This window comes from Gorilla gorilla, chromosome 9 (assembly GCF_029281585.2).
Source record: "Gorilla gorilla gorilla isolate KB3781 chromosome 9, NHGRI_mGorGor1-v2.1_pri, whole genome shotgun sequence".
Taxonomy (NCBI): Eukaryota; Metazoa; Chordata; class Mammalia; order Primates; family Hominidae; genus Gorilla; species Gorilla gorilla.
In genome coordinates this window covers 65,822,952-65,847,785 of record NC_073233.2, presented here as the reverse complement: position 1 = coordinate 65,847,785, position 24,834 = coordinate 65,822,952, and the positions used below count along the sequence as shown (strand labels likewise).

Sequence of the window (24,834 nt, the reverse complement as noted above, 5' to 3'; positions counted from 1 at the left end):
TCCTTTGGCTACCTGCATGCTGAGTCTCCCACCTTTCACATATCTTCTTCCCATTTAAAGTCCTGTAACTGGAATTCCGTGTTTCACACAGCATTTTTGTCTGGCTGAGTTTAAAATCATCCTAGGTTTGTAAGATACCGTCACCCTCTCCCCACCTTTCCCCTTCCACGATTGTTTATATCAATCACATACAGGGTACCCTGGATTTTTTGTTGTTGTTATTTTGGTTTTGGATTTTTTTTTTTTTTTTTTTTTTTAGTAATCCAGGAGACAGGAAAAGAAGTTTGAGTTCCAGGTATAAAAATTTGTTTAAATGAAAAAAAATTAATAGATGGGGCCTGTTCTCTTCCAGTGCCTTGGGTTTGATTGAGACAAGTCCCCTGTGATTAGAGAAGTAAAGATTAAGAACAGACAGATTTTATGAGGCTTTGGATGCAGGCTGAGCTGCTGCAGAGCGCAGGGACCCAGGATAGGCGAGGATCACCCTCCTGCCTATCGCCATGTGGAATGCAGCAATGTTCTGCCTCCCTGAAGGAAAAAGCTTTCAGAACACAGAGAGTCAATGTCTATGATACAGACACTGAAGACGCCATTATGGGCAGTGGGAATGGTATAACTTTGCTAAGTGGATTTTCAGTCATGCCATATGACGAGAGAGAACTGTAATAGGTAGGAAGAAAAAGAACAGGGCATATATTCAGAGGTGATAGTAATTGACAGACATGTTATTGTAGGCATTGTTTAGAAGTTTGTGTGAGGCCTTCTTGAGAACTACTACCAGGATATTAAGGCATACCTTGAGCAGGGTCAGCTTTGCTAATTGGATCATCAAACGACCATAGTTTGATCATTAAAAATAAATGTAATCTAAATATTGAATCCTAATTGATGATATCATTCTGAAGTGCATAGAAGTAAAGGGTACTAATGCTGATGTGCGGAACTCACCTTGAAATGAATCAAAAAAAGGTGGTTTGATGAGTAAATTGATTGATGAATAAACTCACAGATAGATTACATCTATGTAACCAAGTAAAGACAGCAAATATTAGCAATTACACAATCTCAGTACTAAGTATAGGAAACTTCCTACACATTATTTTTAACATTTCTATATGATGAAAATCTTTCATTAAAAATTTTGCAAAAAAAAATTACTCTTGTAATCACAGACAGGTGAGGTGTGCCATATTTGGATTGCATAGGCTTTAATTTCAAATCCTTTTGTCACTTGTCCTGGGAATCAAAACTCCCACTCCAATCTCTTTTCAGGTTGACTTTTCCTTGTCTTCCTTCCTCTCCCTGGAGCTAAAAGTTCTGGTTCTTTTTTATACCTAGTACCATAATATATTCATTTAAACATTGAGCATGCTATAAATAATGAGCGTCCAGAATTCTGACACTACAGAGTAGGTGGTTCTCGGGATTTTCCAAGTTTGGAGATGGTTAGGACAACTTGGCTCTATTGAGAATTTTTCTCAGGGCCTCCTTCACTTCCTTGTTCCTCAGGCTGTAGATGAGGGGATTCAACATGGGGATGACCTCTGTATAAAGCACAGACACTACCCGATTCTTCTCCGAAGACTGATCTGAGTTACCTCTCAAGTACATGAAGATGAGGGTACCAAAGAAGAGTGACACAGCAGTGAGGTGGGAGGTGCAGGTGGAGAAGGTCTTGGCCCGGCTTGCAGCAGGGATCCTCATGATGGCCACGATGATAAACAGGTAGGACACCAAGATCACCACCATGGAGGCGGGGATGACAAAAATGGCAAACACAATAATCACCACTTCCTGAGTGTAGCTCTCCCCACAGGTCAACTTTAACAGAGGAGGGAGGTCACAGAAAATAAAGTCAATCTCATTGGTTCCACAGAAGGAGAGAGTGAAGGCTGAGACTGTCCGCACCAAGGCACTGATGAGACCAGCAACGTAAGCCCCAGCCACAAGACTCAAGCGGGCCTGCCGTGTCATGATGGTGACATAAAGCAGGGGCTGGCACACAGCCAAGTAGCGGTCATAGGCCATGAGGGCCAAGAGGTAGCAGTCGATGGAACCAAAGAAGGTGAACAGAAAGAACTGAGCAACACAGCGTGTGTAGGATAAAGCTGCCCCATGCTCCAGCAGCACTGCCAGCATCTGGGGGACAGTGATAGATGAGTAGCAGATGTCCATGAAAGCGAGGTGACTCAGAAGGAAATACATCGGAGTGTGGAGCTGGTGATCCATGCGGATCAGAATAATCATCCCTAAGTTCCCCAATAAGGTGATGAGATACATAAATAAAAACAAGAGGAAGAGAGGGAGTGCCCATTCAGGATATTCAGTGAATGCAATAAGGAGGAACTCGGTCACCAAGGTGAGGTTCATCTCTGCTATGACACCAGTGGTCCCTGAGACATGTAGAATGGGAAGCAAGTTAGGAAGCAAGTTAGGAAGGTGCAAATAGGATTTACCTGTATTTCTAGTTTACATTTATTGAAAATATACTGTGGACAAAATATGCCAGGTGTGCCAGGTGCTGTGGCTCACACCTGTAATATCAGCACTTTGGAGGCGAGGCAGTGGGATCACTTGAGCCCAGGAGTTCGAAACCAGCCTGGCCAACATGGTGAAACCCCATCTCTACTAAAAATGCAAAAAAAATTAGCCGTGCATGGTGGTGAGCACCTGTAATCCCAGCTACTCGGGAGGAGGCACGAGAATCATTTGAGCCTGGGAGGTCAAAGCTCCCATCTTGGCAGTGAGCCGAGATGGCACCACTGCACTCCAGCCTGGGCAACACAGTGAGAGCCTGTCTCTCTTTCTTTCTTTCTTTCTTTCTCTCTCTCTCTCTTTATATATATATCATATATAATATATATTTTATACATATTATATATAATATATATTATATATGATATATATATTTATATATTATATATTATATATTTATATAAATATATATATCATATATTAAATATATAATATATATAAATATATATTATATATAATAATAGTATATATTATATAATATATATTTATATATAAATATATATATAATATATATATATATAAAATATGCCAGGTGTGATGTAGGGCTTCAGAGATGACTGATCTTAGCTCCTGCCATCAACGAAGTCCTGTGGCATAGAGTCATCTTAGCATGTTGACAAAACAGATACAGGTAAACATTCTCAGAACAGGGGTGCACATTCTCCCACGTCTATTGCTAAGTAGCTGTGTGAGCTCTGCAAGCCAGATAGCCATTCTGAGCCGAAACTTCCTTATTGCTCCACCAAGTGTTGACACATGGTCTCTTGCCTACCATGGTAATATCCATGTCAGGACTCTATCCCTTTTTCTCCGTGACCACAACTCCTCCCTGATATCAAATCCTCTCCAACTCTCACCTGGATTAGAACAACAGCCGTGGAACTAATTATTCTCCTTGTCTATATATTTGCTTCTTCCAAATTCTTCCTCCTCACTGTGGTCAGAGTGATAATTCTAAGACATTAATTTGATCACATCTGATTCCCCTGTTAAAAATCATGCCACGGTGCCCATCATGGAAAGGATATTTTTGGAGAGTCCTTGTGATAATTTAACGCATCCATATAATTTGTAAAGATCAAATCAGAGTAACTAGATGTCCACCACCTTAAATATTTGTCTTTTTAAAGCTCAAAATATGCAAATTATTTGCCTCTATTTTGAAATATGCAATAGATTACTGTAATCTAGGATGGGATAATATTTTGACTCCTCCACATGTTGGAAATGCCTCTGTGAGATCTCCTCTGCTTATTTCTTCATGTTCCTTTCTTGCTTCTAAATCCTGATACCCACAGCCACACTTCACCCTCTCACGCTTCTCTCCAGATGTATTGAATTATTGGCAGCTTCTCTAATCTCCCCCAGGTTCTCCTACATCTCTGCACTTTCAGCAGGACAAACCCCTTCTGCCTAGAACACCTTCTCTTTCGCATCCTCTAAGTCCTTGCCAACTCTTACCCTACCTTCAAACCTCAACCCAGATCACACTTTCTACAGGAAAGTTCTCTCCTGTCTGCCTTCCCTGGTCAGAGCACATGCTCCTGGAGCTCAGCACATGGTAAAGGCTTAATATTTTCTCATGGAATAAAGTTACCAAATAATATATGAGGCACCTTGCAAAGGGAAATGTGCTATACACATGTTCAATGAATTACTTTTATTTTTGTGAAAGTGTTTAAAAACAGAAAATGCCCGAAGTCTAAGAACTCACTAAAATTGATCAACAGTCACGAAGCCCATAAGGCATTCTTGGGTTTATACTTTTATCCTCAACCTAACAATGTGCTTACTTAGCAGAAAGCTGCTACCTTCATTAGAGCCTCTTCATTTACCAAAAATGCTTTTATAAGAACTGATATTGTCCTTAATAATAGAAAACAGATAAACACTATTCTAAATTATTTCTATATTAACTCATTTAATCCCCACAACCACTACATGAGGTAGGAACTTTTCTTATCCTCATTTTACAGATAAAGAAACTGAGAAAGAAAGGGCTTAAGTATCATTCCCAAGGTTGCACAGCTCAGAAGTGGTGGAACGGCCATTAGAAACAAAACTACACAGAAGCTCTGTTTCGTTTATAACAAGATTTTACGGCATCACCTGATTATTCCAACAGCCTCTACTCAGAAGGTGTCCACCATTAATTAAACAAACATAAATACCAGCTCTGCAGTCTATTAATATCTGAAGACTGATAGAGGCTTTTGAGCTAATAGTAAGTTCTTTGGCAGAGTTGTAGTGCAACAGGATAGAAAGGACATTGGATCACCTTTAAAGCATAAGACTTTGGCAGCTATGCTTGTGTCAGACTGACCTATTGGGAAAAAAATGATAATTAAAGGAAATTGGATCTGGTGATCTGAATGGAGCAGGAACCAAGAAAACCAGGTCAGTTTCTTCACCTGAATTCCACATCTTTACCTGGCAGGTCCTCTTCTCTCTTTGTCCACTACTTTTCCTTAATGTCTAAAAGGTCATTTCTCGCCCACTGCTTGGAGAAATCCTAAGGGTGTAGGGGCAAAAGTATTGTGCTGAGCATCAGGAAGTCTGGGTGGTTCTTGTTGCCCTCCCAGACTTGCTCAGTTATAATGCTAAGCAAATCTCCTGAAGCCACAGTGTCCTCTTCCCTCCTACATTCCTCACACACATGCACACACAATGTGTGCATCAATATGGGGACAATAATAACTTCACTGCCTGAAAGTCAGTCCCTGGACCCCACCATCCTCAAGATCCTTCTAGCCACTTCTTTTCCGCCAAAGACACCGTTTTATTCTTTGTGTTTCCAGATCTGCAAAATCTGATTAGGATGCACTCTTCACTGGTTTTTGTTCAATTCCAGGCAGCGACAGCAGAGACTGGGGAATAGCCTCTTCCTGTGGGCTCCCAGCTCCAACACAAATCTCTTTGGAGAAGACACTAATAATTGCTACAAAAGCTCTGAGGTCTCCAATCAATGGCTAAAGTGGTCTCTAAGGAAAGGCAATTATTGCACATGTAGGTTTCTCACTAGGCACCTAGTCCCTCTCATAGGAGTAGAAAAGACTTTCTTCCCAGTCACAGCTCTCAAAGCCCTGCCATACACCCACTGAGTGGGGTTTAAAAGGCCTGAATCCTAGTTCTGCATGGTCCTTTGAGGAGTTAGATGTATCTAACTTTAATTTCTTCCATCAGAACAATGTCAGAAGTTATGCCTATTGCCACCTTCACCACTGTGGCCATATCTGGAATAAGTGTGCTTTGGAAACACAGGACTTTGCTCCACATTACCCAGGAGGGCCAACTGGGTACCCTACACAGAAACCTCAGCAAGACACATCATGTCTTCTGTTTGCCCTCTCTGGGAGTCAAGTGCCTCATTAAAATCTTTCCCTTTTTTTTTTCTTTAAATGCAAATGAACACATGGAGAAAACAAAAGCCTGGGATGTTGCTGAGAGGAGAAATTGGCAAGTTTGTCTTATTGGCATAGCTTTTGCCACCTCTCTACATCTTTGACACAATAGTATTGTTTTAGCCACAAATTCATAGGCATTTTGTTGAGTCATTGAATTTTGACATGTCTCAATTCAAAAAAAAAGGAAGATAAGGAAAAACAGAATAATTGCCCTCTTTGACAATTATGATAACCAAGAGAAAATGGAACCATGTGGTACATTGACTTGTCACTGTGCTAAGAGTTCTAAAAGAGAGCAAGGGATGTGAAATGAAACAAACAAAAAAAAAAAACCACAATGCCTACCTGTGAGGAACATGCAGTCTAATAGGTGAGATTCTTATCCATTCTATAAGATAACAAGTACTAAACTCCTAAGCAAGGAGTAGGTACAGTACTATGGGAATAGTAGTATTATGGGAATACTATTCCCTCTACTATGGGGATAGTAGTAAACAATCAAGGAGCAGGTAAGTTACTAGGGCAAGATTACTTACAGGTAGGGTAAACTGGGGAGGGCTTCCCAGAGGTGGTGGACTTTGTCAGTTTGGACAGAAGACAGAGTGGGGGAATGATGGGCAAAACTCTTTAGGAAAGGGGGTCAGCACATATATGGGCAGGAGAGCCCAAGGGATACTCCAGGGAGAGTGAGTGACACTGCTCCTGACCTTGAGACTGTCTGCTACCATCTGACTCCACTGCTTTCTCCACTGAGAAAATCTTTTGTTTGTATTTCTCTTTTCCGAGTTCCAAAATCTTCCAAATCCCTATCCTACCCAATCCACTGAGAGGCTAAAAATTTTTTATATATTGTTGTGCATAATAATCTAAATCTCCTTTTTTTTTTTTTTTTTTTTTGAGACAGAGTCTCACTCTGTCACCCAGGCTGGAGTGCAGTCGCGTGATTTCAGGTCACTGCAACCTCTGCCTCCCAGGTTCAAGCAATTCTCATGCCTCAGCCACCCTACTAGCTGGGATTACAGGGGTGCACCACCATGCCCAGCTAATGTTTTTATTTTTAGTAGAGTCGGGATTTCACTGTGTTGGCCAGGCTGGTCTTGAACTCCTGGGCTCAAGTAATCTGCCTGCCTCAGCCTCCCAAATTTCTGGGATTACAAGCATGAGCCACTGCGCCCGGCCTTAAATCTTTAAGCTCTAAAGAGTTTCAATTTAGACCTTGCACTGAAAGTCCTTAAATTTCATTATGAAGATATCCTTTAAGATACTTTCCTCAACAAAGGGAAAAATTTTCTCTAATAGAGAAAAATTAAGTCAAACAGCAGTAAACTTTATTTTTTTTTTAACTTCTAACATACCAGATAAGGATTCAATGCTAAAAGAAGTCTGAGAAGCTGGGTTAAATGAAGTTAAACGACTATCTTCACTAGAAAATTTTTTGAAGATCTTAGTATGATAATATCCTTTATAAATCTCCAAAATGAACTGTATATTATGCAACAATTCTCAAAAGTATTTGACCATGGGGTACTTAGTTAGCTCCTGTGTTGTAATAAGCACCCCACAAATTCAGTAGCACACAACAATGAGCATTTATTCTCACACTCATAGGTCTGTGGCCAGAGAGGATTTAGCTTATTTGGGCTGGGCTTGGGCTCGGATAACTTGACCAAGCTGCAGCTTGATTCACAATCTGTTTCATGTGTCTCTCTTCATATTTGGGTCAGCAAGCTATGCAGGGCATATGCCTCTAAAAATGGCAGAATCACAAGCAGACAAAGCCCCATTACACAAGCACATTTTAAGTCTTTGCTTGCATTGGGTCTACTCATGTCCCACCAGTCAAAGCAAGCCACATAGTCAAGCTCAACATCCCCGAGCAGGGGAGTTTATCCTACTCACAGTTGGAGAGGAGTGAAGTTTATTTTATGAACGATGATCCAATATTCCTATTGTCCATAAATACTCTTATTCTACCCTCTCAAATCACATACAAAATATACTCTTCATCACCCTAAGCTCCCCAAACCCCGACCTGTAAACTTCAACAAATTACATCAAGATCAAAGTCTAGGATCTTATGATCTCCATCAGGTCCAGGTGCAGCTCCCCTTGGTTTAAAGAATTACTAACTACAAAGACAAGTCATATGTCTGCCCACAAATACCCAAAATGTATTGGTGAACAGGCAGAATAACCACAATAAATGCTCCCATTAGAAAACAGGAAGAACGGCAGGCACATGGCAACAGTGGGTCCACAGCAATTCTGAAACCCTCCTGGTAAAATGTTGCTATGCCCTCCCACCCTGGGATAGAAAATATGACTTGTTAGGAATCTGCTCCTTTGGCTGAGGGGGTGGGGTTCAGGGGGCCAGGAAGAAGCTCTCAGCTCAGAGTTCCTTGTGGCTCTTAGAAAACACCATGACACTATTCACAATAGCAAAGACTTGGAACCAACCCAAATGTCCAACAACGATAGACTGGATTAAGAAAATGTGGCACATATACACCATGGAATACTATGCAGCCATAAAAAATGATGAGTTCATGTCCTTTGTAGGGACATGGATGAAACTGGAAATCATCATTCTCAGCAAACTATCGCAAGAACAAAAAACCAAACACTGCATGTTCTCACTCATAGGTGGGAATTGAACAACGAGAACACATGGACACAGGAAGGGGAACATCACACACTGCGGACTGTTGTGGGGTGGGGGGAGGGGGGAGGGATAACATTAGGAGCTATATCTAATGCTAAATGACGAGTTAATGGGTGCAGTATACCAACATGGCACATGTATACATATGTAACAAACCTGCATATTGTGCACATGTACCCTAGAACTTAAAGTATAATAATAATAAAATAAAATAAAAAAAGAAAATACCATGACCATGATGATTTTTTCATACCCAAGAGTACTTTAATCCTAAATGTAAACAGCTTTTATTTTTTTATTTGTCCCTTCCAACCAGTAAATTTTTTTACCACTTATAGTTTACTAGACAGAAATCATTATAATTTTTGGATTAAAGTATCGGGGCATATGGGGAAAGTAGGGATAATTAATGGGTACAAAATAATAGAATGAATAGACCTAGTATGTGATAGCACAACAGGGTGACTACAGTCACTAATAATTTAACTGTACATTTTAAAATAATTAAAATAGTATACTTTGATTGTAACACAAAGAATAAATGATTGAGATGATGGATACCCCATTTACCCTGATGTGATTATTACACATTGCATGGCTGTATCAAAATATCTCATGTACCCCATAAATATATACACCTACTATGTACCCACAACATTTTTTTAAAAAAAATCTTACAAATATGAGTTCTGGGTCAGATTGCCTGCATTTGAGTCCTGGCTCCATCATTTTCTGGAGCCAGGGATCTTGGGAAATATGTAAAATCTCTTGGTATTTTGACTTCCTCATCTACAAATTGGCAATAATAATACCAACCTCAAAAAGGCATGGAGAATAGTAAATAAAGAGAGAAAATAAAAACACACTTCACTAACGTACCCTGATAGTTAGTAATCAGGATGGTGTTTCCCATACAGTTCCCAAATTTAATCATTCTTCTGCTTCCTGGTCTGAATCTACACACATTCAATGACATCGTAGAGTTTATAACAACCGTTACTTTAAGATTGCTATAAAACTTTCTGTCTAGATTTTAATTAATGTAGAACACACTAATAATAATTGATGACCACAGGAATAGCCAACATCCCTGTGCCCACTGGGTGCCAGAGAATATGCCATGCATTTCACATATAATTTCTCACTTAAGGACAAAATTACAAATCATTCAAACAAAATATAACATTTTTAATCATATAAGGAAATACAGGAAATATCCTCAGAGACAACAAAGCATTCTTTGTCTGGATGACAGTACTCATAAATCTGTTATGCAATTGTCTCCTCATTAGCTTTTCATCCCATTTTGCTCAATGTTAATGTTCTAAGGATGTTAGCCTTCCCTGTTGCTGTCATTACATAAGGGAATTTCAAGTATTTATCAATATTTTCCCCCATTAAAATATGGAATTTCTTTGTTGATATTCAGCCTCTGTCTTACATTGCTTCCCCTAGAGCTGGACTTTATGGAAAACTTCTGGCTGGAAAATTCTCTACCTCTGGGGGCCTGGTTCCATGCCTAGTTTGCATGAACACCTGCAAATGATAATGAGAGCCCAGATGGTTAGTACAACAGAGGAGGTTGTTGAGTGTTTTGCAGAGCTATGAAGGTAATTAGAACAACTTGGCTTTATTAAGACCTTTCCTCAGGGCCTCCTTTGCCTTTTTGTCCTCAGGCTATAAAATTGGAATGGTCAGCCTGGGGTTCACTATAGTCTAAAACATGGTCACGGCCCTCTCCCCTATAAGGGACTTGCCTACTGCTGCACACATAGATCAATCCTGTAGTCTCAACAATCAACCGAACTGCAGTTCTGTATGAGGCAAAGGTAGAAAAAGGTCGAGGAATCTTTGCCTAGAGACCTGATTTGCAGATGTTTAGATGGACTTGCTGATGAACAAGTCAGAGAACAGGATCAAAACTAGTCTGGTCAGAATCATATACAGAGCAAAGTGAAAAATCAGCAGCTGCTGGAGGAAGCTATCACCCAATTCAGGGTCAGCAGCAATGGAGGTCACAGAGAGTGAAACCTATAGATGAGGGCACAAAAGGAGAGTGAGCAGGTGAAGTGTATACATTGGATTACATTTGTCAAACCCTCTACAATATGCCGTCACCAGCTTCTGCCAGACATCTTGAGAGTTGTGATGGTGTCATAAAGCAAGTGTTGACAGTCCCACAAAATAATCATAGACACATCTGAAAATCTATTACTATCTAGGATTTCCAAAGATCAATTTCAGTCAAATAATATTCTGAGATTTTAAGTGCTAGTTTCCCATCAATGAGTCCCAAAACCACCACCCCTCAATATTCCATGTTCCTTATAGCCCTTGTTTGACCTCCATAATTCAGAAAGCAGTGATTACTTGTCATATGCTTTTCTTTAAGTGTGGGCTTGATACATCATGGAATAAAGGAACTAATTGAACTTCTAAATAGATTTTTAATGTATATTAGTCCATTTTCATGCTGCTGATAAAGACATACCCAAGACCGGGCAATTTATAAAGAAAAAAAGTTTAATGGACACACAGTTCCACGTGGCTGGGGAGACCTCACAATTATGGCAGAAGGTGAAAGGCACATCTTACATGGTGGCAGACAAGAGAGAGAATGAGAACCAAGCGAAAGGAGTTTTCCCTTATAAAACCATCAGATCTCATGAGACTTATTCATTACCAAGAGAACAGTATGGGGGAACCACCCCCATGACTCATTATCTCCACTGGGTCCCTCCTATAACACATGGGAATTATGGAAGCTACAATTCAAGATGAGATTTGGGTGGGGACACAGTCAAACCATATCACAATGCATTAAAGAAATTATCATTTTGACAGCAAAGCTTTTAATTGCAAGAGACACCATGTAGAAGGATACAAGGATTTCTGTGGAATTCCTGAAAATGAATCTTAATATAATAGCAATCGTGAAAGACAGGAAGCAGAGAGTTTATACCATTGGGCATAAAATTTGCACTATGATAAAGAGTTGTTTTCTTCCTCGAAAAAAAATGTTATGTGTAGGCTGGAGAGGAGTTCAGAGGATATCGCAGTTAGATTGTAGGTGTTGCCTGGATCCTTAAGAAGGAGTCAATGTCCCAGTACCCCCCAAACCTGGGTGAGGGGGTCTGTAAATGATACAAGTCCTCGTCTCATTTTTAGAAGCATCTGAAAAAAGGGATACGTATGCCTCACTTCCTAGGATAATTTATGGTAAGCCATCTAGAGATTCTCTGCATCCACCGTGGCAGCAAAGCAACATACCAACATGGTTGATGGAGACTTCTAAGCAGAGGGACAAAGATAATTTCACAGAATCCTGACACCTCCATATTAAAAGTCACTGAGAGGGTTCAAAAACCAAAGGAGTCTGAGGGCCATAAAAAGAGAATGCAGACTGTATGTCTCTTAAAAGAGAATCCATGGCTTGATCATGGATGGCAGCAGCAGATAGGAGCAATGGCAATAAGAACCAAAGGAAAAAAAAAAAGAAAAAAAAACAGCTTTCTTTCTACAGAGAACAGTGAGAAGAGGCAAATTAGTTATACTAAATGTCCCGTCCTGATGCCAGCGTGATATGTAAAGCCCCGGAGAATTTAGATCACATCCTGGAAAAAGAGGGGAACAAAAAGGAGAAGAAGAAGGGGGAAAATGAGAAAAAATTTTGAATTGACAGTTTAAATCCTGAATGTACTATGTTCAAAACTGAAAGTGAGTTGCTTTGGTTTGGAAAAGGTTCATTTTACCTTCAGTGGAAAAGATTGAATTCAGTTAAAATGAAATTTTAAGAAGTTATTTTTGTTGCACACCTGTATTAAGACTGTAAATTATAAACCTGCTACACTTCCCAGAGTTTAAAGCAAAAAATGCCACCAGGGGGAAAGAGAACCATGAAAAAGTTAAGAGGCACAAAAGATAGATATCTGCTCAATAAAAGTTCTAAGAGAATATAAAAAGAGGATGATAATATTTAAAAAGAAAAAAGGAGGAAATTTCTTTGAGCTTAAAAACAAATCTTAAGCCTTCAGATCCAAAGAGCTCACCAAGATTCTAATACCAGTACTGAACAAAACATACTTCTGGACTCAAGGATTAAAAGAATCCATTACATGTTTCTAGAGAGGGGGAAAAAACAACAAAGCAAGTGACCTATATGAGAACAAGACTGCCATCAAATTTGGCATCCACTCTACTGAATATTGGAAGCCAGAGGAAAGAAAAATGTCTTTAAAAATCAGAGAAAATTATTTTGAATTTAGAATTCAATATCCAATCAACTGTCAGTCAAGTTTGTGTTAATCATACAAGACACATTGTCTGACCACAATATAAGGCACACAGAAATTAATAAAGGCTAAAAAGAGTATCAGTCATTTTGACATATTAAAATGGCCTTCTCAGTTACACTTGAGATAATGTGAGGCTCATCCTGAAATTGCAAACTATTTAAAAATAATTGACATTGATATGTACTTATTAAAACCTGTGAATTTTAGCAACAACAGTTAAGGGGGACAACTAGGCCCGGAAATGCATGTATTAGACAATATGGACTACAAAAAAATAAATAAAATATACACACAACCACAAGAAGCTAAAGATAAATTTTAAAAATTTTTAGTAGAAAGTAATAACATATAAGACAAATTTTTTATTGGATTTGATAAACCAGGAGCTGGATTCTTGCAATACAATAGACAAACCTATTGCCAGTCCAAAGGGAAAAAAAAAGAGGCATTGTAAAAAAAAAACAACAAATAAATGCCACTAGAATTGATTAATGAGAAAAACACAGTTTGTAGAGGTGATTTTAAATTATGAGAAGGAACGCTTCACCCATACCAGATCAACAAAAAAATTAAATATGACCTGAAGCTACATATATCAATATGGGTAAATCTCAAAGCCATCATGTTGAACAAATTGCTGGCAGTTTGAATATAAGAACAGTATGGTACCACAGATGTCAAGTTTTCAAATAAATACAAATAAACTGTTGGTTATTCTGGAGATACAAATATGGAGTGAAAACATAAATGCATGTGTAGGAATGTTAACAGCAAATTCAGGGTAGTGGTTAGCTCTGCAGGAGGACAAAGGACTAGGATCAGAGACTGGAACACAAAGGATTTCAAGAATATCTTTACTGAGTTATTTCTGAAATCACACATAAAGCAAAATGTTAAGATTTGACAAATCTGGATGGTGGGTAGATGAGTGTTTATCATGTGTCAGTTTTCATGGAATGAAATCTATTATTTTAATTCAAGTCCAGTAAAACTCTCAAGGAGATTTTTGCCAATGTTGTTTGGTTGCCGTGTTGATTGTATTGATGACCTCAATCAACAGCCTCCCTTTTGAATGCCTTTTGCAATGTGATGGCAGCTCCAACCTTCAAGAGATAGAGTCTATTTCCCCACCCTTGAATATTTGCTGGTTTTATGGTTTCATCCAAAAAAATGCAGCTGAAGGGATGGTGTGCCATTTCTGAAACTAGGCTTCAAGAGACCTTGCACACTTCTACTTCTATTTTGACTCTTGGACCTTTGCCATTGCCATGGGAACAGCTTGGGCTAGCCCGTTGGAGGATGAGACACCACATAGAGGAAAGCACACTTGTTTCAGCCAAGGACTACCTGCAGCCAGGCAACCCCTAAATACGTGAGAAAACCTTGCCAAGCCCCAACCTGATCCACAATTGACCATAGATGCATGAGCCTACCCAGCTAAAACCGGAAGCACTAGTCACTTTATAGTCAGTTGACCCATAGACACAACTGAAAAATTAAGCAATAATAAATGCTTATTGTTTTAAGCCAGTAAGTTAATATGGCAATAGATGACTGATATATTGATAAAACATGACAAGCTGATCTAAAAGTTTATCTAGAACCCAAGATACATAAGAAAAGTAAAGAAATTTTTGAAAAAGAATGAGATATTTTGCCCTATCAGATACCAAAATAAACCCCAAAGTTTCAGAAATTAAAGAAATTGAGTTAAATAATACTTCAGAGTTAAAATATATTTGTGTAACAGAAAAGTACTAAAACCAAACTCGAGTAAATATAGAAATGTATGAAAATGAAGTGTCAAATTCAGGGGTAAAGAAACTAATAAATAATATTTTAACAGTTGGCATATTATATTTGCAAATTAATTATGTGTCTGATTAATTTCACTTGAGATAATGGCCTCCAGTGTCATCCATGTTGCTGCAAATACTGCATATTCTCACTTATAAGTGGAAGGTAATAAGGAAGCCAATGTGTACACACGGACATAGAATGTAGAATGACAGACAATGGAGACTTGGAAGGGTGAGGGAGTGGGAGACGGGTAGATGATGAGAATACTTAATGCTACAATGTATGTTGTTCGGGTGATGGATACCCTAAAAGCCCTGACTTCACCACTATACAATCTATGCATGTAACAAAATTGTACTTGTAAGCCATACATGTATACAAATAAATAATGTGTGAAATCAAGCAGTCTCCCTGTCCTCCCACCCCCTACTCCTGGTCCCCTTCACTGATCCTCAGAGCATGAAAAGAATATGGTTCCGACTTCATTTCTTTCCTCCTTTTGAATCTCATGCCAAATGTTTCCCATAGCCCACAGTGAACCAAACTATGCAAAAAATAAAATTGTGGGAAATGGGGCTCCACCTTGACTAAATTAACCCAAATCCATGAGCAATTCCACCTCTAACTATTTATCATCAGGAGGCTGAGCATGAGTACATAACCAGTCACATTCAAAGATGTCTATTGCAACATTGTTTGTTATTGGAAAAAATTAGGGAAATAAGTGAATAATCTGCAGCCTTTAATAAGAAGAGATACTTGCAATTAACAAGTTACAATGACATCCATAATTGCAAAGTAGAATGGCAAGTTGCAGAAGATGATATAAAATATGATACAATTTTTGTTGAAATACAAAAAGTAAATAAATGTTTGATGAGTATAAAAAGTTTCATACAAAACTAATAGGAGTTACTTCTCGGCAAGAAGATTGGGAAACAGAGGTAAAAGAAAGGAGCCACTCTCCCTTTTTTACTTTGTATGTATCCTTTCATTTTATTGTAACAAAAATGTGTTATTTTTGTAATAACCCCAATTAAGTCTTTAAAAGAAAGAGACTACCTAAAAACATAAATCATGGGAATTGATAAGATGCTAACAAAAATATTTGAGAATCCTAGGCTGTGCACTCAATGTATTTAACCAGATCCCATCTATTACAATAAAAAAAGTTAGTAGCAATCATCATTATCATTATTATATGGTTAGTCCAAGGAGACTTTTTGGTGACCCACCGTCTCTGCCTCTTTCCTGCAAGCTGAAAGACATCGGAGAAGCAATTTGTAAATATAGAGAAACCTGGGTAGCAGTTTATCGTTTTCCTGTGCTGAATAAACAGCAGAATTCCTTTGTTCAATCTGATAACTTTTGAAGGTACATAATTTTGTAAATGTCAAATCCTCAGATGAAGGAATTTCCCAAAAGATATGCTCACTGAGGTACTTGGTAGCGGGAAATGTCTTTAAAGTATTACTCAATCCAGTGCCTGGGGTCAAAGAACATATTTTAATCCCTCCTTGGCACTGCTAACGATACCTGGCCCCTTCAGTCAACAAATACTCATTTACTGTCCAACGAGTGTCAGATAGATAGTGGACTGGAAGTGCGGGAAACAGCAGGGAGCAAGTTTCACATGGATCCTGCCCTATTGAAACCTTTAAGGCCCATCGGGGAAAACAGACATCAAACAAGTAACAATAAGCGGTTTGTGCGCTTCAAAAAAACAGCAGAGAGGGTACTGCAGGAGCAAACAATTAGCCAACTTAGTCTATTTGGGGAATCAGAGAACAGCTCAGTAAATGTCTACAGAAATTATCAGAGGGCTCTGAATGTGGGAGAGACTGTTGCCTAAACAGTCCCTTCACAAAAGGGATCAAGGAGTCATGAAGCCACAGGAGGTAATATTAAATGATCAGGGACAGTTTTAAATAGAACTCCTGGAAGAAACACAATTTATCTTTCACTCTGTAGGCATTAAGCATGTGTTAGATGCCAGGAACCATGATGTATGTGTCTAACCTGCAGGAGTACATTCACTCACTTGTCATTTAGTCCACAAATATTCACTGGGCACTTATTATCTTCCAGGGACTGCTTTAGGCACTGAGGGCACAGTGGAGAACCCTGCTCCTATGAGCTTGCATTCTTGTGGAGTGACAGAAAATAACACAAAAGGAAAACATATATTATATCAGATAGTGGTGTGCTATGCAGAAAAATACAACAGAAAAGGAAGTAAGGGAGGTTGCTATTTTCAATAGGGTTATCAGAGAAAGCCTCATTAAAAGGTAATAAGTGAGCAAAGATTTGAAGGAATCAAGAGAGAAGAGAGCAAGTTATACAGACATCTGGAGGAATAGCATTCTAGCAGAAGGAACAGCAAATGCAAGGGCTCTGAGGCGAGACCATGCCTGGTGTGTTCAAAGGACAGTAAGGAGTTCAGAGTCTTGCAGAAAAAACAAGCATGCGACCAAGGAACTATTTTATAATTCAATTTGACAAGTGATGATGCAGGAATTTTTTGCTCATTAATTAAGAGCAGCCATGGCAAAATTCTAGTGTTGGACTACCGAGAGAATGTTTGATATTGCTGAAAACACCTGGGCAGCAAGGTCAATGTGAAATAGTCACTGTGCACATGACAAGTAAAGAAGGTTTGCTTTGGCAGCATTGGGATGGGTGTGGACTAGGTGAACCTGATCAGTTTCCTCACCTGAAACCCATCTCACCTTTCCCTGAAGAATCTCTTTCCCTCCTTGTTCATTGTTCTCTGTCTGCTCATGACCTCTGCTCTTTCACTGATTGTAATCTTAAGGTGAGGATATAGAAAAAGAGCACTACATGGGCAACCAGACACGTGGTTCTTCATTCCCACCTCCTGCCCCATCCCCACCACCATCCTTGACTAGCTATGTGGTCCCAGGTAAGTCTCTTATCACTCTGGGCTTCCATATCACCATCTGTTTTTCTTATTAACTCCTCAAAGCAATATGAAATAATCATAATTTGACCACCTGAAGACAGGAACCTGGAAGGATTTAATTTTATCATTCTCTTCTCCTCCTCTTTCCCTTCCCATAAATCCCTACATGAGCTTCCCCCCAACCCCAGCAAGCCGAGACAAGGTCGGGGAATATCCTCTGTCTGCAGGCTCCAGCTCCAGCTTAAGACTCTACTAGTTTGTTTTGCCCCAACACTGTCATAGCCAATCCGTGGCCAGTGTGGGTCTCCAAGGAGAGATTATTGCTGATATTGGGATTATTTATATGCAAATAGCACCTTTCATGTAGGAAAAGAGAAGGTTTCTCTTCAATCTTCATTTCTAAAAGCTGTACACCCAGTTGGGCCATCGCTAAGAATGGTTAAGGGAGCCTGAATTCTAGTTCTGACTTGTCCCATGAGGAATCATTTATCTTCCAAGGTCCAGTTTCCTCAGTCAGAATAATGTCATGAATCACAGGCTCTGCCACCCTCGCCAGCTGTGTCCTGGGAGAATGGCCCCCCGCCCAGCTATTTACCTAGAATAGGTAGAATGGAAACTGATCCACCTAGGAAAAGGCAAGGCCCACTGTAGCCTCTAGTTTGCCCTCCCTGGAATCAGGCACTTCATCAAGTTTGTCCTTTAATCTTTAACACAAAGGAAACCTTAGGGAAAAATAACTAGGACAAGTGCACTGCCCAGAGAAGCAACTGGCACGGACAGCAAGTTGGCATGACCTTTACCAGCTCTCTGCAGCTGAGAAATTGTGGTAATTATTCTTAGCATCAGATGCACATGCATTTTTTATGAGTCTCAAAATGTCCAGACAAGAAAAAGGAAGAGAGCAAGGTCAGGAGGAAACTCCTTTGACAAACGTGGAGCCAGGAAGGGGACAGGTGAGGACCATCTGCACATTCAGTCATTTCTCATTTTTGATTAAGAAAGGTGGTCTAGAGACCAGGGCTGAAATTTACACACACACAGATACACACACATATTTCCTGCCTTCAAAAATTTTATACTCTACTGTTAGAGGTAAGCCATATATGTAATCAATCATTCCCATACCAGGATAAAATTCAGGGGAGATGATTTCCAAGGAAGTAGCATTTGAGCTGAACCTTAAAATTAGAATTTGAGCAAGACACTTAAAATTGCACATTCCCTATTCTTCTGACCCTGGCTTCGTTTTCACCATAGGAATTGTCACCTTCTAACATAACATATGATGTACTTATTGTATTTATTGCCTATCTGCTTCACCCCTCTGTAAATTCCAAACAAAGCTTCTCCCTCACTTTCTTTCCACCCCATCTTTCTTACTAGAGAAAGAGACAAAGAAAGAAAACTTGCTAAGCTCTTATATTTACAGGATACCTTTGACCTTTCAGAACAATGTCCCTTCCATTTTGTCCTCAGAAGAGCTCTGCGAAGAGCCAAGAATATGTGATTCTCCCCATTCTGCTGAAACAGTAACAAAGACACGGGGTAGGAGGGATGAAGGTTACCCAAGGTCACTCACCTGACACCCACCAACTTTACAGAGATGTCATTAGTTTCTCACCTGGCATATAGGAAGCACTCAAAATATATAAATTATTATTTCATTTTTCTTATGTCACATTTTTTCAGAAAGAAGGTATTAAATAACCTTCTTAGTATTACCAGCTGGCACTGTAGTGAACATTGTTCTCACTCCTCTGCCTTTCCTGCTCTTTACAGCGTCAGAAAATAAAATCACCCTTCCCTTAGTGCCCTACCTTTTCCAAAGACCCAGAAAGGTTTTCTTCCAACTACCATAGCGTGGCATAGACAGCTTCACCAATACAAGGCTCCCTCCTATTCCTCGCTCTGAAACAATTTTAGCAGCATGTATTCATTAACCACAACCTTGCTGCTGTTGCAAGTTAGAAAGCCTGAGATTCAACACTGTGAAAACCCATTATTAGAGCGAGTCTCCTTCCATGTATGATTACAGATAATACATTCAAACAAAACGTAACATTTCCAAAAGATGAAAGGTGATTTTCTCAGAGAAGTTAGGACATTTTTACTTATAATGACTTCCTGTTACTCGTAACGAATGACAATAATGGTATGTTAGCATGTTACACAGTTACAAAGAAGGTTAGTGTAACTGTTAGGAACCTTCTTCAAGAACTCCTTTATTTTCTTGTTTCTCTAAAATATAAATCAAAAGGTTCCACATAGGAATGGCATGAGTAAGCTATTTAGCCACCTTAACCAAGTCAGTGTGATCAGTATCCAGTTGCCAATTAGCACCTACGTGGAGCTCTATACATGCTTTAAGGAGGCGAGGAAAGCTCTGAGCAATGCTATTTTGAGGAGCCTTGAGCTTGGTGTTGCTTTCTGGAGAAACAAGGAGGTTCTGATTAATTGGATATATCAGTTTGGACTCTCTAGTTTCAAGTAACAGAAATCAACCAGAGGGCCGGGTGCGGTGGCTCACGCCTGTAATCCCAGCACTTTGGGAGACCGAGGTGGGAGGATCACCAGAGGCCGGGAGTTCGAGACCAGCCTGGCTAACATAGCGAAACCCCATCTCTACTAAAAATACAAAAATTAGCCAGGCACCTGTACTCCTAGCTACTTGGGAGGCTGATGCAGGAGAATCGCTTAAGCCCAGAAGGCAGAGGTTGCAGTGAGCCTAGATAGCGCCATTGCACTCCAGCCTGGGTGACAGAGTAAGGCTCTGCCTAAAAAAAAAAAACAGAATAAGCCTGAGCAAAACAAAAACAAAAGGAAATTTATTATAAGGATATGTGTATTCAGAAGCCAAGCCACGATTACAGCTGGGCTGAAGATTTTCCACTGGAAATCCCGTGAGAATTCAGGCAGTATTTTCTGTCCACCTATTATGCCATTGCCTCATTCTTCTCTCTCTCTGTCTCTTTCTGTCACTGAAGATCAGAGCCTTCTACCTACTCTGCCTTGTAGAACATTTAAGCCCACAGTTCCCAAGTTTAAATGTTTTTGGTTCAGTCACATATATGTCACATATCTTTTTTTTTTATACTTTAAGTTCTAGGGTACATGTGCACAACATGCAGGTTTGTTACATAGGTATACATGTGCCATGTTGGTTTGCTGCACCATCAACTCGTCATTTACAGTAGGTATCCCTCCTAATGCTATCCCTCCCCCAGCCCCCGACCCCAGACAGGCCCCCAGTGTGTGATGTTCCCCGCCCTGTGTCCCCTATTCAACATAGTGTTGGAAGTTCTGGCCAGGGCAATCAGGCAAGAGAAAGAAATAAAGGGTATTCAATTAGAACTCTTAACTCTCTCCATTCACTTCCAAGTTCCCAGGAGATTACTCTAGTTGGCTTTATTAAGTTAAGTGAAATCTCTTGTTCGGTCTACTTGTGACCATGAAGTCACTGTCATATATTACAAAATGGTTGTTGAGGATTTCATTATTGTAGACTGTGGTGGGCGTGAACTTGCTACATTTCAGCGATACCAAGAAGGCCAGTGTGGATAAAGCAGAGAGTGCGAGGGAAAGCTATCTCAAACTTCACATATTCAAAGGAGAACTCGTGTTTTCACTTTAAAAATATATATATCAGGCTGGACAACATAGCAAGACCCCAACTCTACCAAAAACAAGAAATCTTTTTTTGAAATTAGCCAGGCATGGTGGCACATGCCTATGGTCCTAGCAATTTGGGAGGCTGAGATGAGAGAATGGCTTGAGCCCAGGAGTTTGAGGTTACAGTGAGCTATGATCATGCCACTGTACTCCAGCCTGGGTGACAGAGCAAGTCTCTACCTCTAACAACAACAACAACAACAACAACAACAACAAATATTCTACTCATGCAGATCAAAATTCTTGGAATCATCTTAGACTTACTTTTTCCTCCTATAGCCCACATTCAATCTGTAGTTATCTATCACTTCGTAATAAATTATCTCAAATCTTAGTGGCTTAAAATTGCAAAAATCATTTATTATCACTCATGGGTTCTCTGATCCAGGATTTCAGTTAGGACATGTCAAGGCCTCAACTGAAATACCCAAGGATTGAAAGTTGAATTAACTGAAGGATCATTTAATCACATGTCTAAAAGTTGGTGCTGGCTACAGCTGAGGGGCTAGCAGAGCTGTTGACCATAACACTCCACACATGGCCTCTTCATGTAGTCTAGGCTTCCTCACAAAATGGTGGCTGAGTTCTACAAGCAAACATTCCAAGTGAAAGTGAGAGCTAGGCAGAAGCCATGTTGCCTTTCATGGCCCAGCCTCAGCAGTCACAGAGCATCATTTCTGCAACATTTTACTGGTTGAACTAGTTATTAAGATCTGCTCAGTTTCAAGAGAAAAGATCATAGACCCCACCTCTTGACGGAGGCATCTATCAGTATCTTATTGCAGGAAGAGAACATTGGATGGGATGTAATTTGGTACGAGTATCTTTTAAAAATTAAGTCGGCTGCACTATGCATCTGTAAATCCTTTCAAATCTATCTCCAGAAAATATTTTGAACCTGACCTCCATCTTCACTGCTATCATTCTAGACCAGGTGACTATCAAATTGTTTTAGACTGTGGCAATTGCTTTCAAACTTGTCTGTCTGTTATATTTTCAAATTCTCTTTTGTCAATTCTTCACCCAAAGCCAAAATATTCTTTCCCTGTGCTGCCAATGTCCTTACCTTTTGAATAAAATTCAAAGTCCCTGAATTGGACTTCATGAATTGACTCATGGTTGGCTGCCTGCAGGAAGAGTGAGCTCTGTTAAAGCTTTCTCAATCCCTCCAAGCTACCATCAATCTAATGACTGGTTTTTTTTTTTTTAACTTCTGTAATTCTGTAAGCTCATGCTAGGTGGCTTCTGTATCTTCCCATATGAGGAAGTCCTAGACAAGAATTTGTTTCTATTGAGTTGCTCTCTACAAAACCCTGCAAGAAGCAACAATACTCTTAATATCCTGATATTTAGCCAAGACCCCTAACATCTCCATTTCTGGAGGTATGTGATCTGAGTCTCAGATAATAACAGGTGATGGTAGTTCACCAATTTCTTTGCCAGCACATACCAAGAGACAGTTTCAGGATGGGGAAGTCCCCACTGTTCCCATCATTGTCTCAGAAGACAACACATTTTTTTTTCTGAAGGTCTTATTTTACACGTTAGTCCGGATACATCTGATTTTTATATTAGTTAAGATATTTGGATGCAAGTGTCAGAAGCCAACTCAAGTGACTGTAAGATGTTTAAAAAGGACTTATTGTAAGGACTGGAAAGAATCTCACATAACCCACTGGCAAAAATGCAGCCAAGTTAAGAAAGCACTACTTATTTGTGAAGAGCTATCAGGAACCTAGGGAGTGTTCCTTCCTCATCTCTCATTTCTGCTTCTCTCTGCACATTAGCCTCATATTTCTCTATGCCTGAAGAATTGATTCCTTTGCAACCCAGTCCACATGACAGAATGTGGCTAATCACAGTTTCCAATTGTATATAGTACAAGTCCAGCCCCTTAGAAACACCAGTCTTTCGTAGTTCCAATTCCAAATTCCTGCAGAAGGGTCTCAAACTAGCCCATCTTGAGTCAGGCGGCCTCCCCTGTTTCAGTGAACTATGGCCTGGAAGATGGAACCACCTTGATCATAAAGTTCCCATTTCTTTCCTTTGGCTATGATGTATCCACTGCTGAAAGTAGAGGCATTCAAGAGACTTATGGTAAGGATTGGTAGTCTCTTCAAAGATATGTGATATAGCAAGGACCTGGACTCTTGCTGTATAATAGACATGATTAGGACTAATAGCCCACTTCTTTTAAAACTCTTCCTATGAAAAATATGTTAAAAAAAAAAAAAGCAGACCTAGGTGGCTATATCACATGACCCAGACCTTATTTGAATGTACAGTGGACAATCTGCCCAATAGTGTGGCTGGCCTGTTGACCCAAGTTTATTCTCTGGAGAATTTTAACCAAAAAACACAAGTACCATGGTCAGTTTGGTGGTGAGAACTTGAACTGACTACTCATGTATGCTTGTGGGCTAGTGGCCATGTTGAGGCACCATAGAAACAGAGAAAGTTAGTTTAAAGAAGGACAGAAAGAATCAGAGTGAAGCAGAGCTGAGTTGGACCATGATACCCCAGAGACATGAGAATGAAGCTTTGGTTCCCAGTAGCTCCTGGAGTCTTGTTCCCATGAGGCCTCACAGCAGTTCAGCTTCCTTATCCTTGAAATTGCCTACTTTAGCTTTACAAAAAAACTCTCACTCTGCTGAGCTAGTTTGAATAGATTTCTATTTGCCATAGCCAACAATCCCTGACTAAGAGAGCCTGAGAAGGTGTCAAATAAGGAGTGAAGCCTGAGGAGTGGGAGAAAGTCTCATCTGCCATTTAGCTGAAGTTCTCAGAAAAGCATCAGCTAATGCACCTCCCTGCTCACGTCTGCTTCTCCAGTTTTCAGGAAATGAAGTTCTCAGAGTCCTTTAAAAACATTCCATCTGTATTTCAAGCCTCATTAGGAAAGGACCTGCTGGTAGAGGCTGCTAGTCATTGAAACAGCAATATACAGTTCTTTCTGAACAGGATGGGCTATCCTCACTTGGCTTACAGGTCATCAAACAGAACTTATAAGCCTGATGTGTAGGATTAAGCAGAGGCTACCTCAACCACTCCATAATCCTTCCTTCCATCCTTCCTTCCTTCGTTCCTCTGTCTTTTCCTTCCTTCTTTTCTTCCTTCTTTCCTTTTTCTCAGGTATTATTTTTACTACTAGAGGATAAGGATTTAATGATGAGCAAAAGAGACACAGCTCTTGCCCTCATGATGTTTACAATCCAATTGGGGAAATAGACAGTTATTGAATATTAATCACTGAAAAATGTAAAATTACATTTATGTTAAGTGCTACAGAGGAGAGATACATAAAGCTACGAGAAATAATAAGAGGTTCATAGACCCCATCAGGGAAGGCCTGGGAGGATTACTGAGCAAGTGAGCTGAAATCTGAATGTCAGTAGGAGCGACCCTGGTAGGAAAGTGAGTAGAGGGTGCAAAGTGGCCTGAGCAGACCCTGGACAGGATGGAATTAGCCATACTCAGGTATTTGAATGACTGGAAGGAGCCTTTAAGCCAGGGCAGGGCTAAGGAGAGTATGGTACCAGGCAAGCC

General features: G+C 39.8%; 1 protein-coding gene across 1 annotated transcript in view; it reads right to left on the bottom strand.

Annotated features, from left to right (window-relative positions):
- Positions 1-205: 205 nt before the first annotated feature.
- OR9Q1 (olfactory receptor family 9 subfamily Q member 1) overlaps positions 206-24,834 on the bottom strand; it is a 151,926-nt gene continuing 127,297 nt past the window's right edge. Inside the window, exon 3 of the mRNA XM_055356163.2 lies at positions 206-2,393. Coding sequence (XP_055212138.1) covers positions 1,447-2,370 — 924 coding nt within the window. The 5' untranslated portion in view covers positions 2,371-2,393 and the 3' untranslated portion in view covers positions 206-1,446. The remainder of the gene's footprint in view (positions 2,394-24,834) is intronic.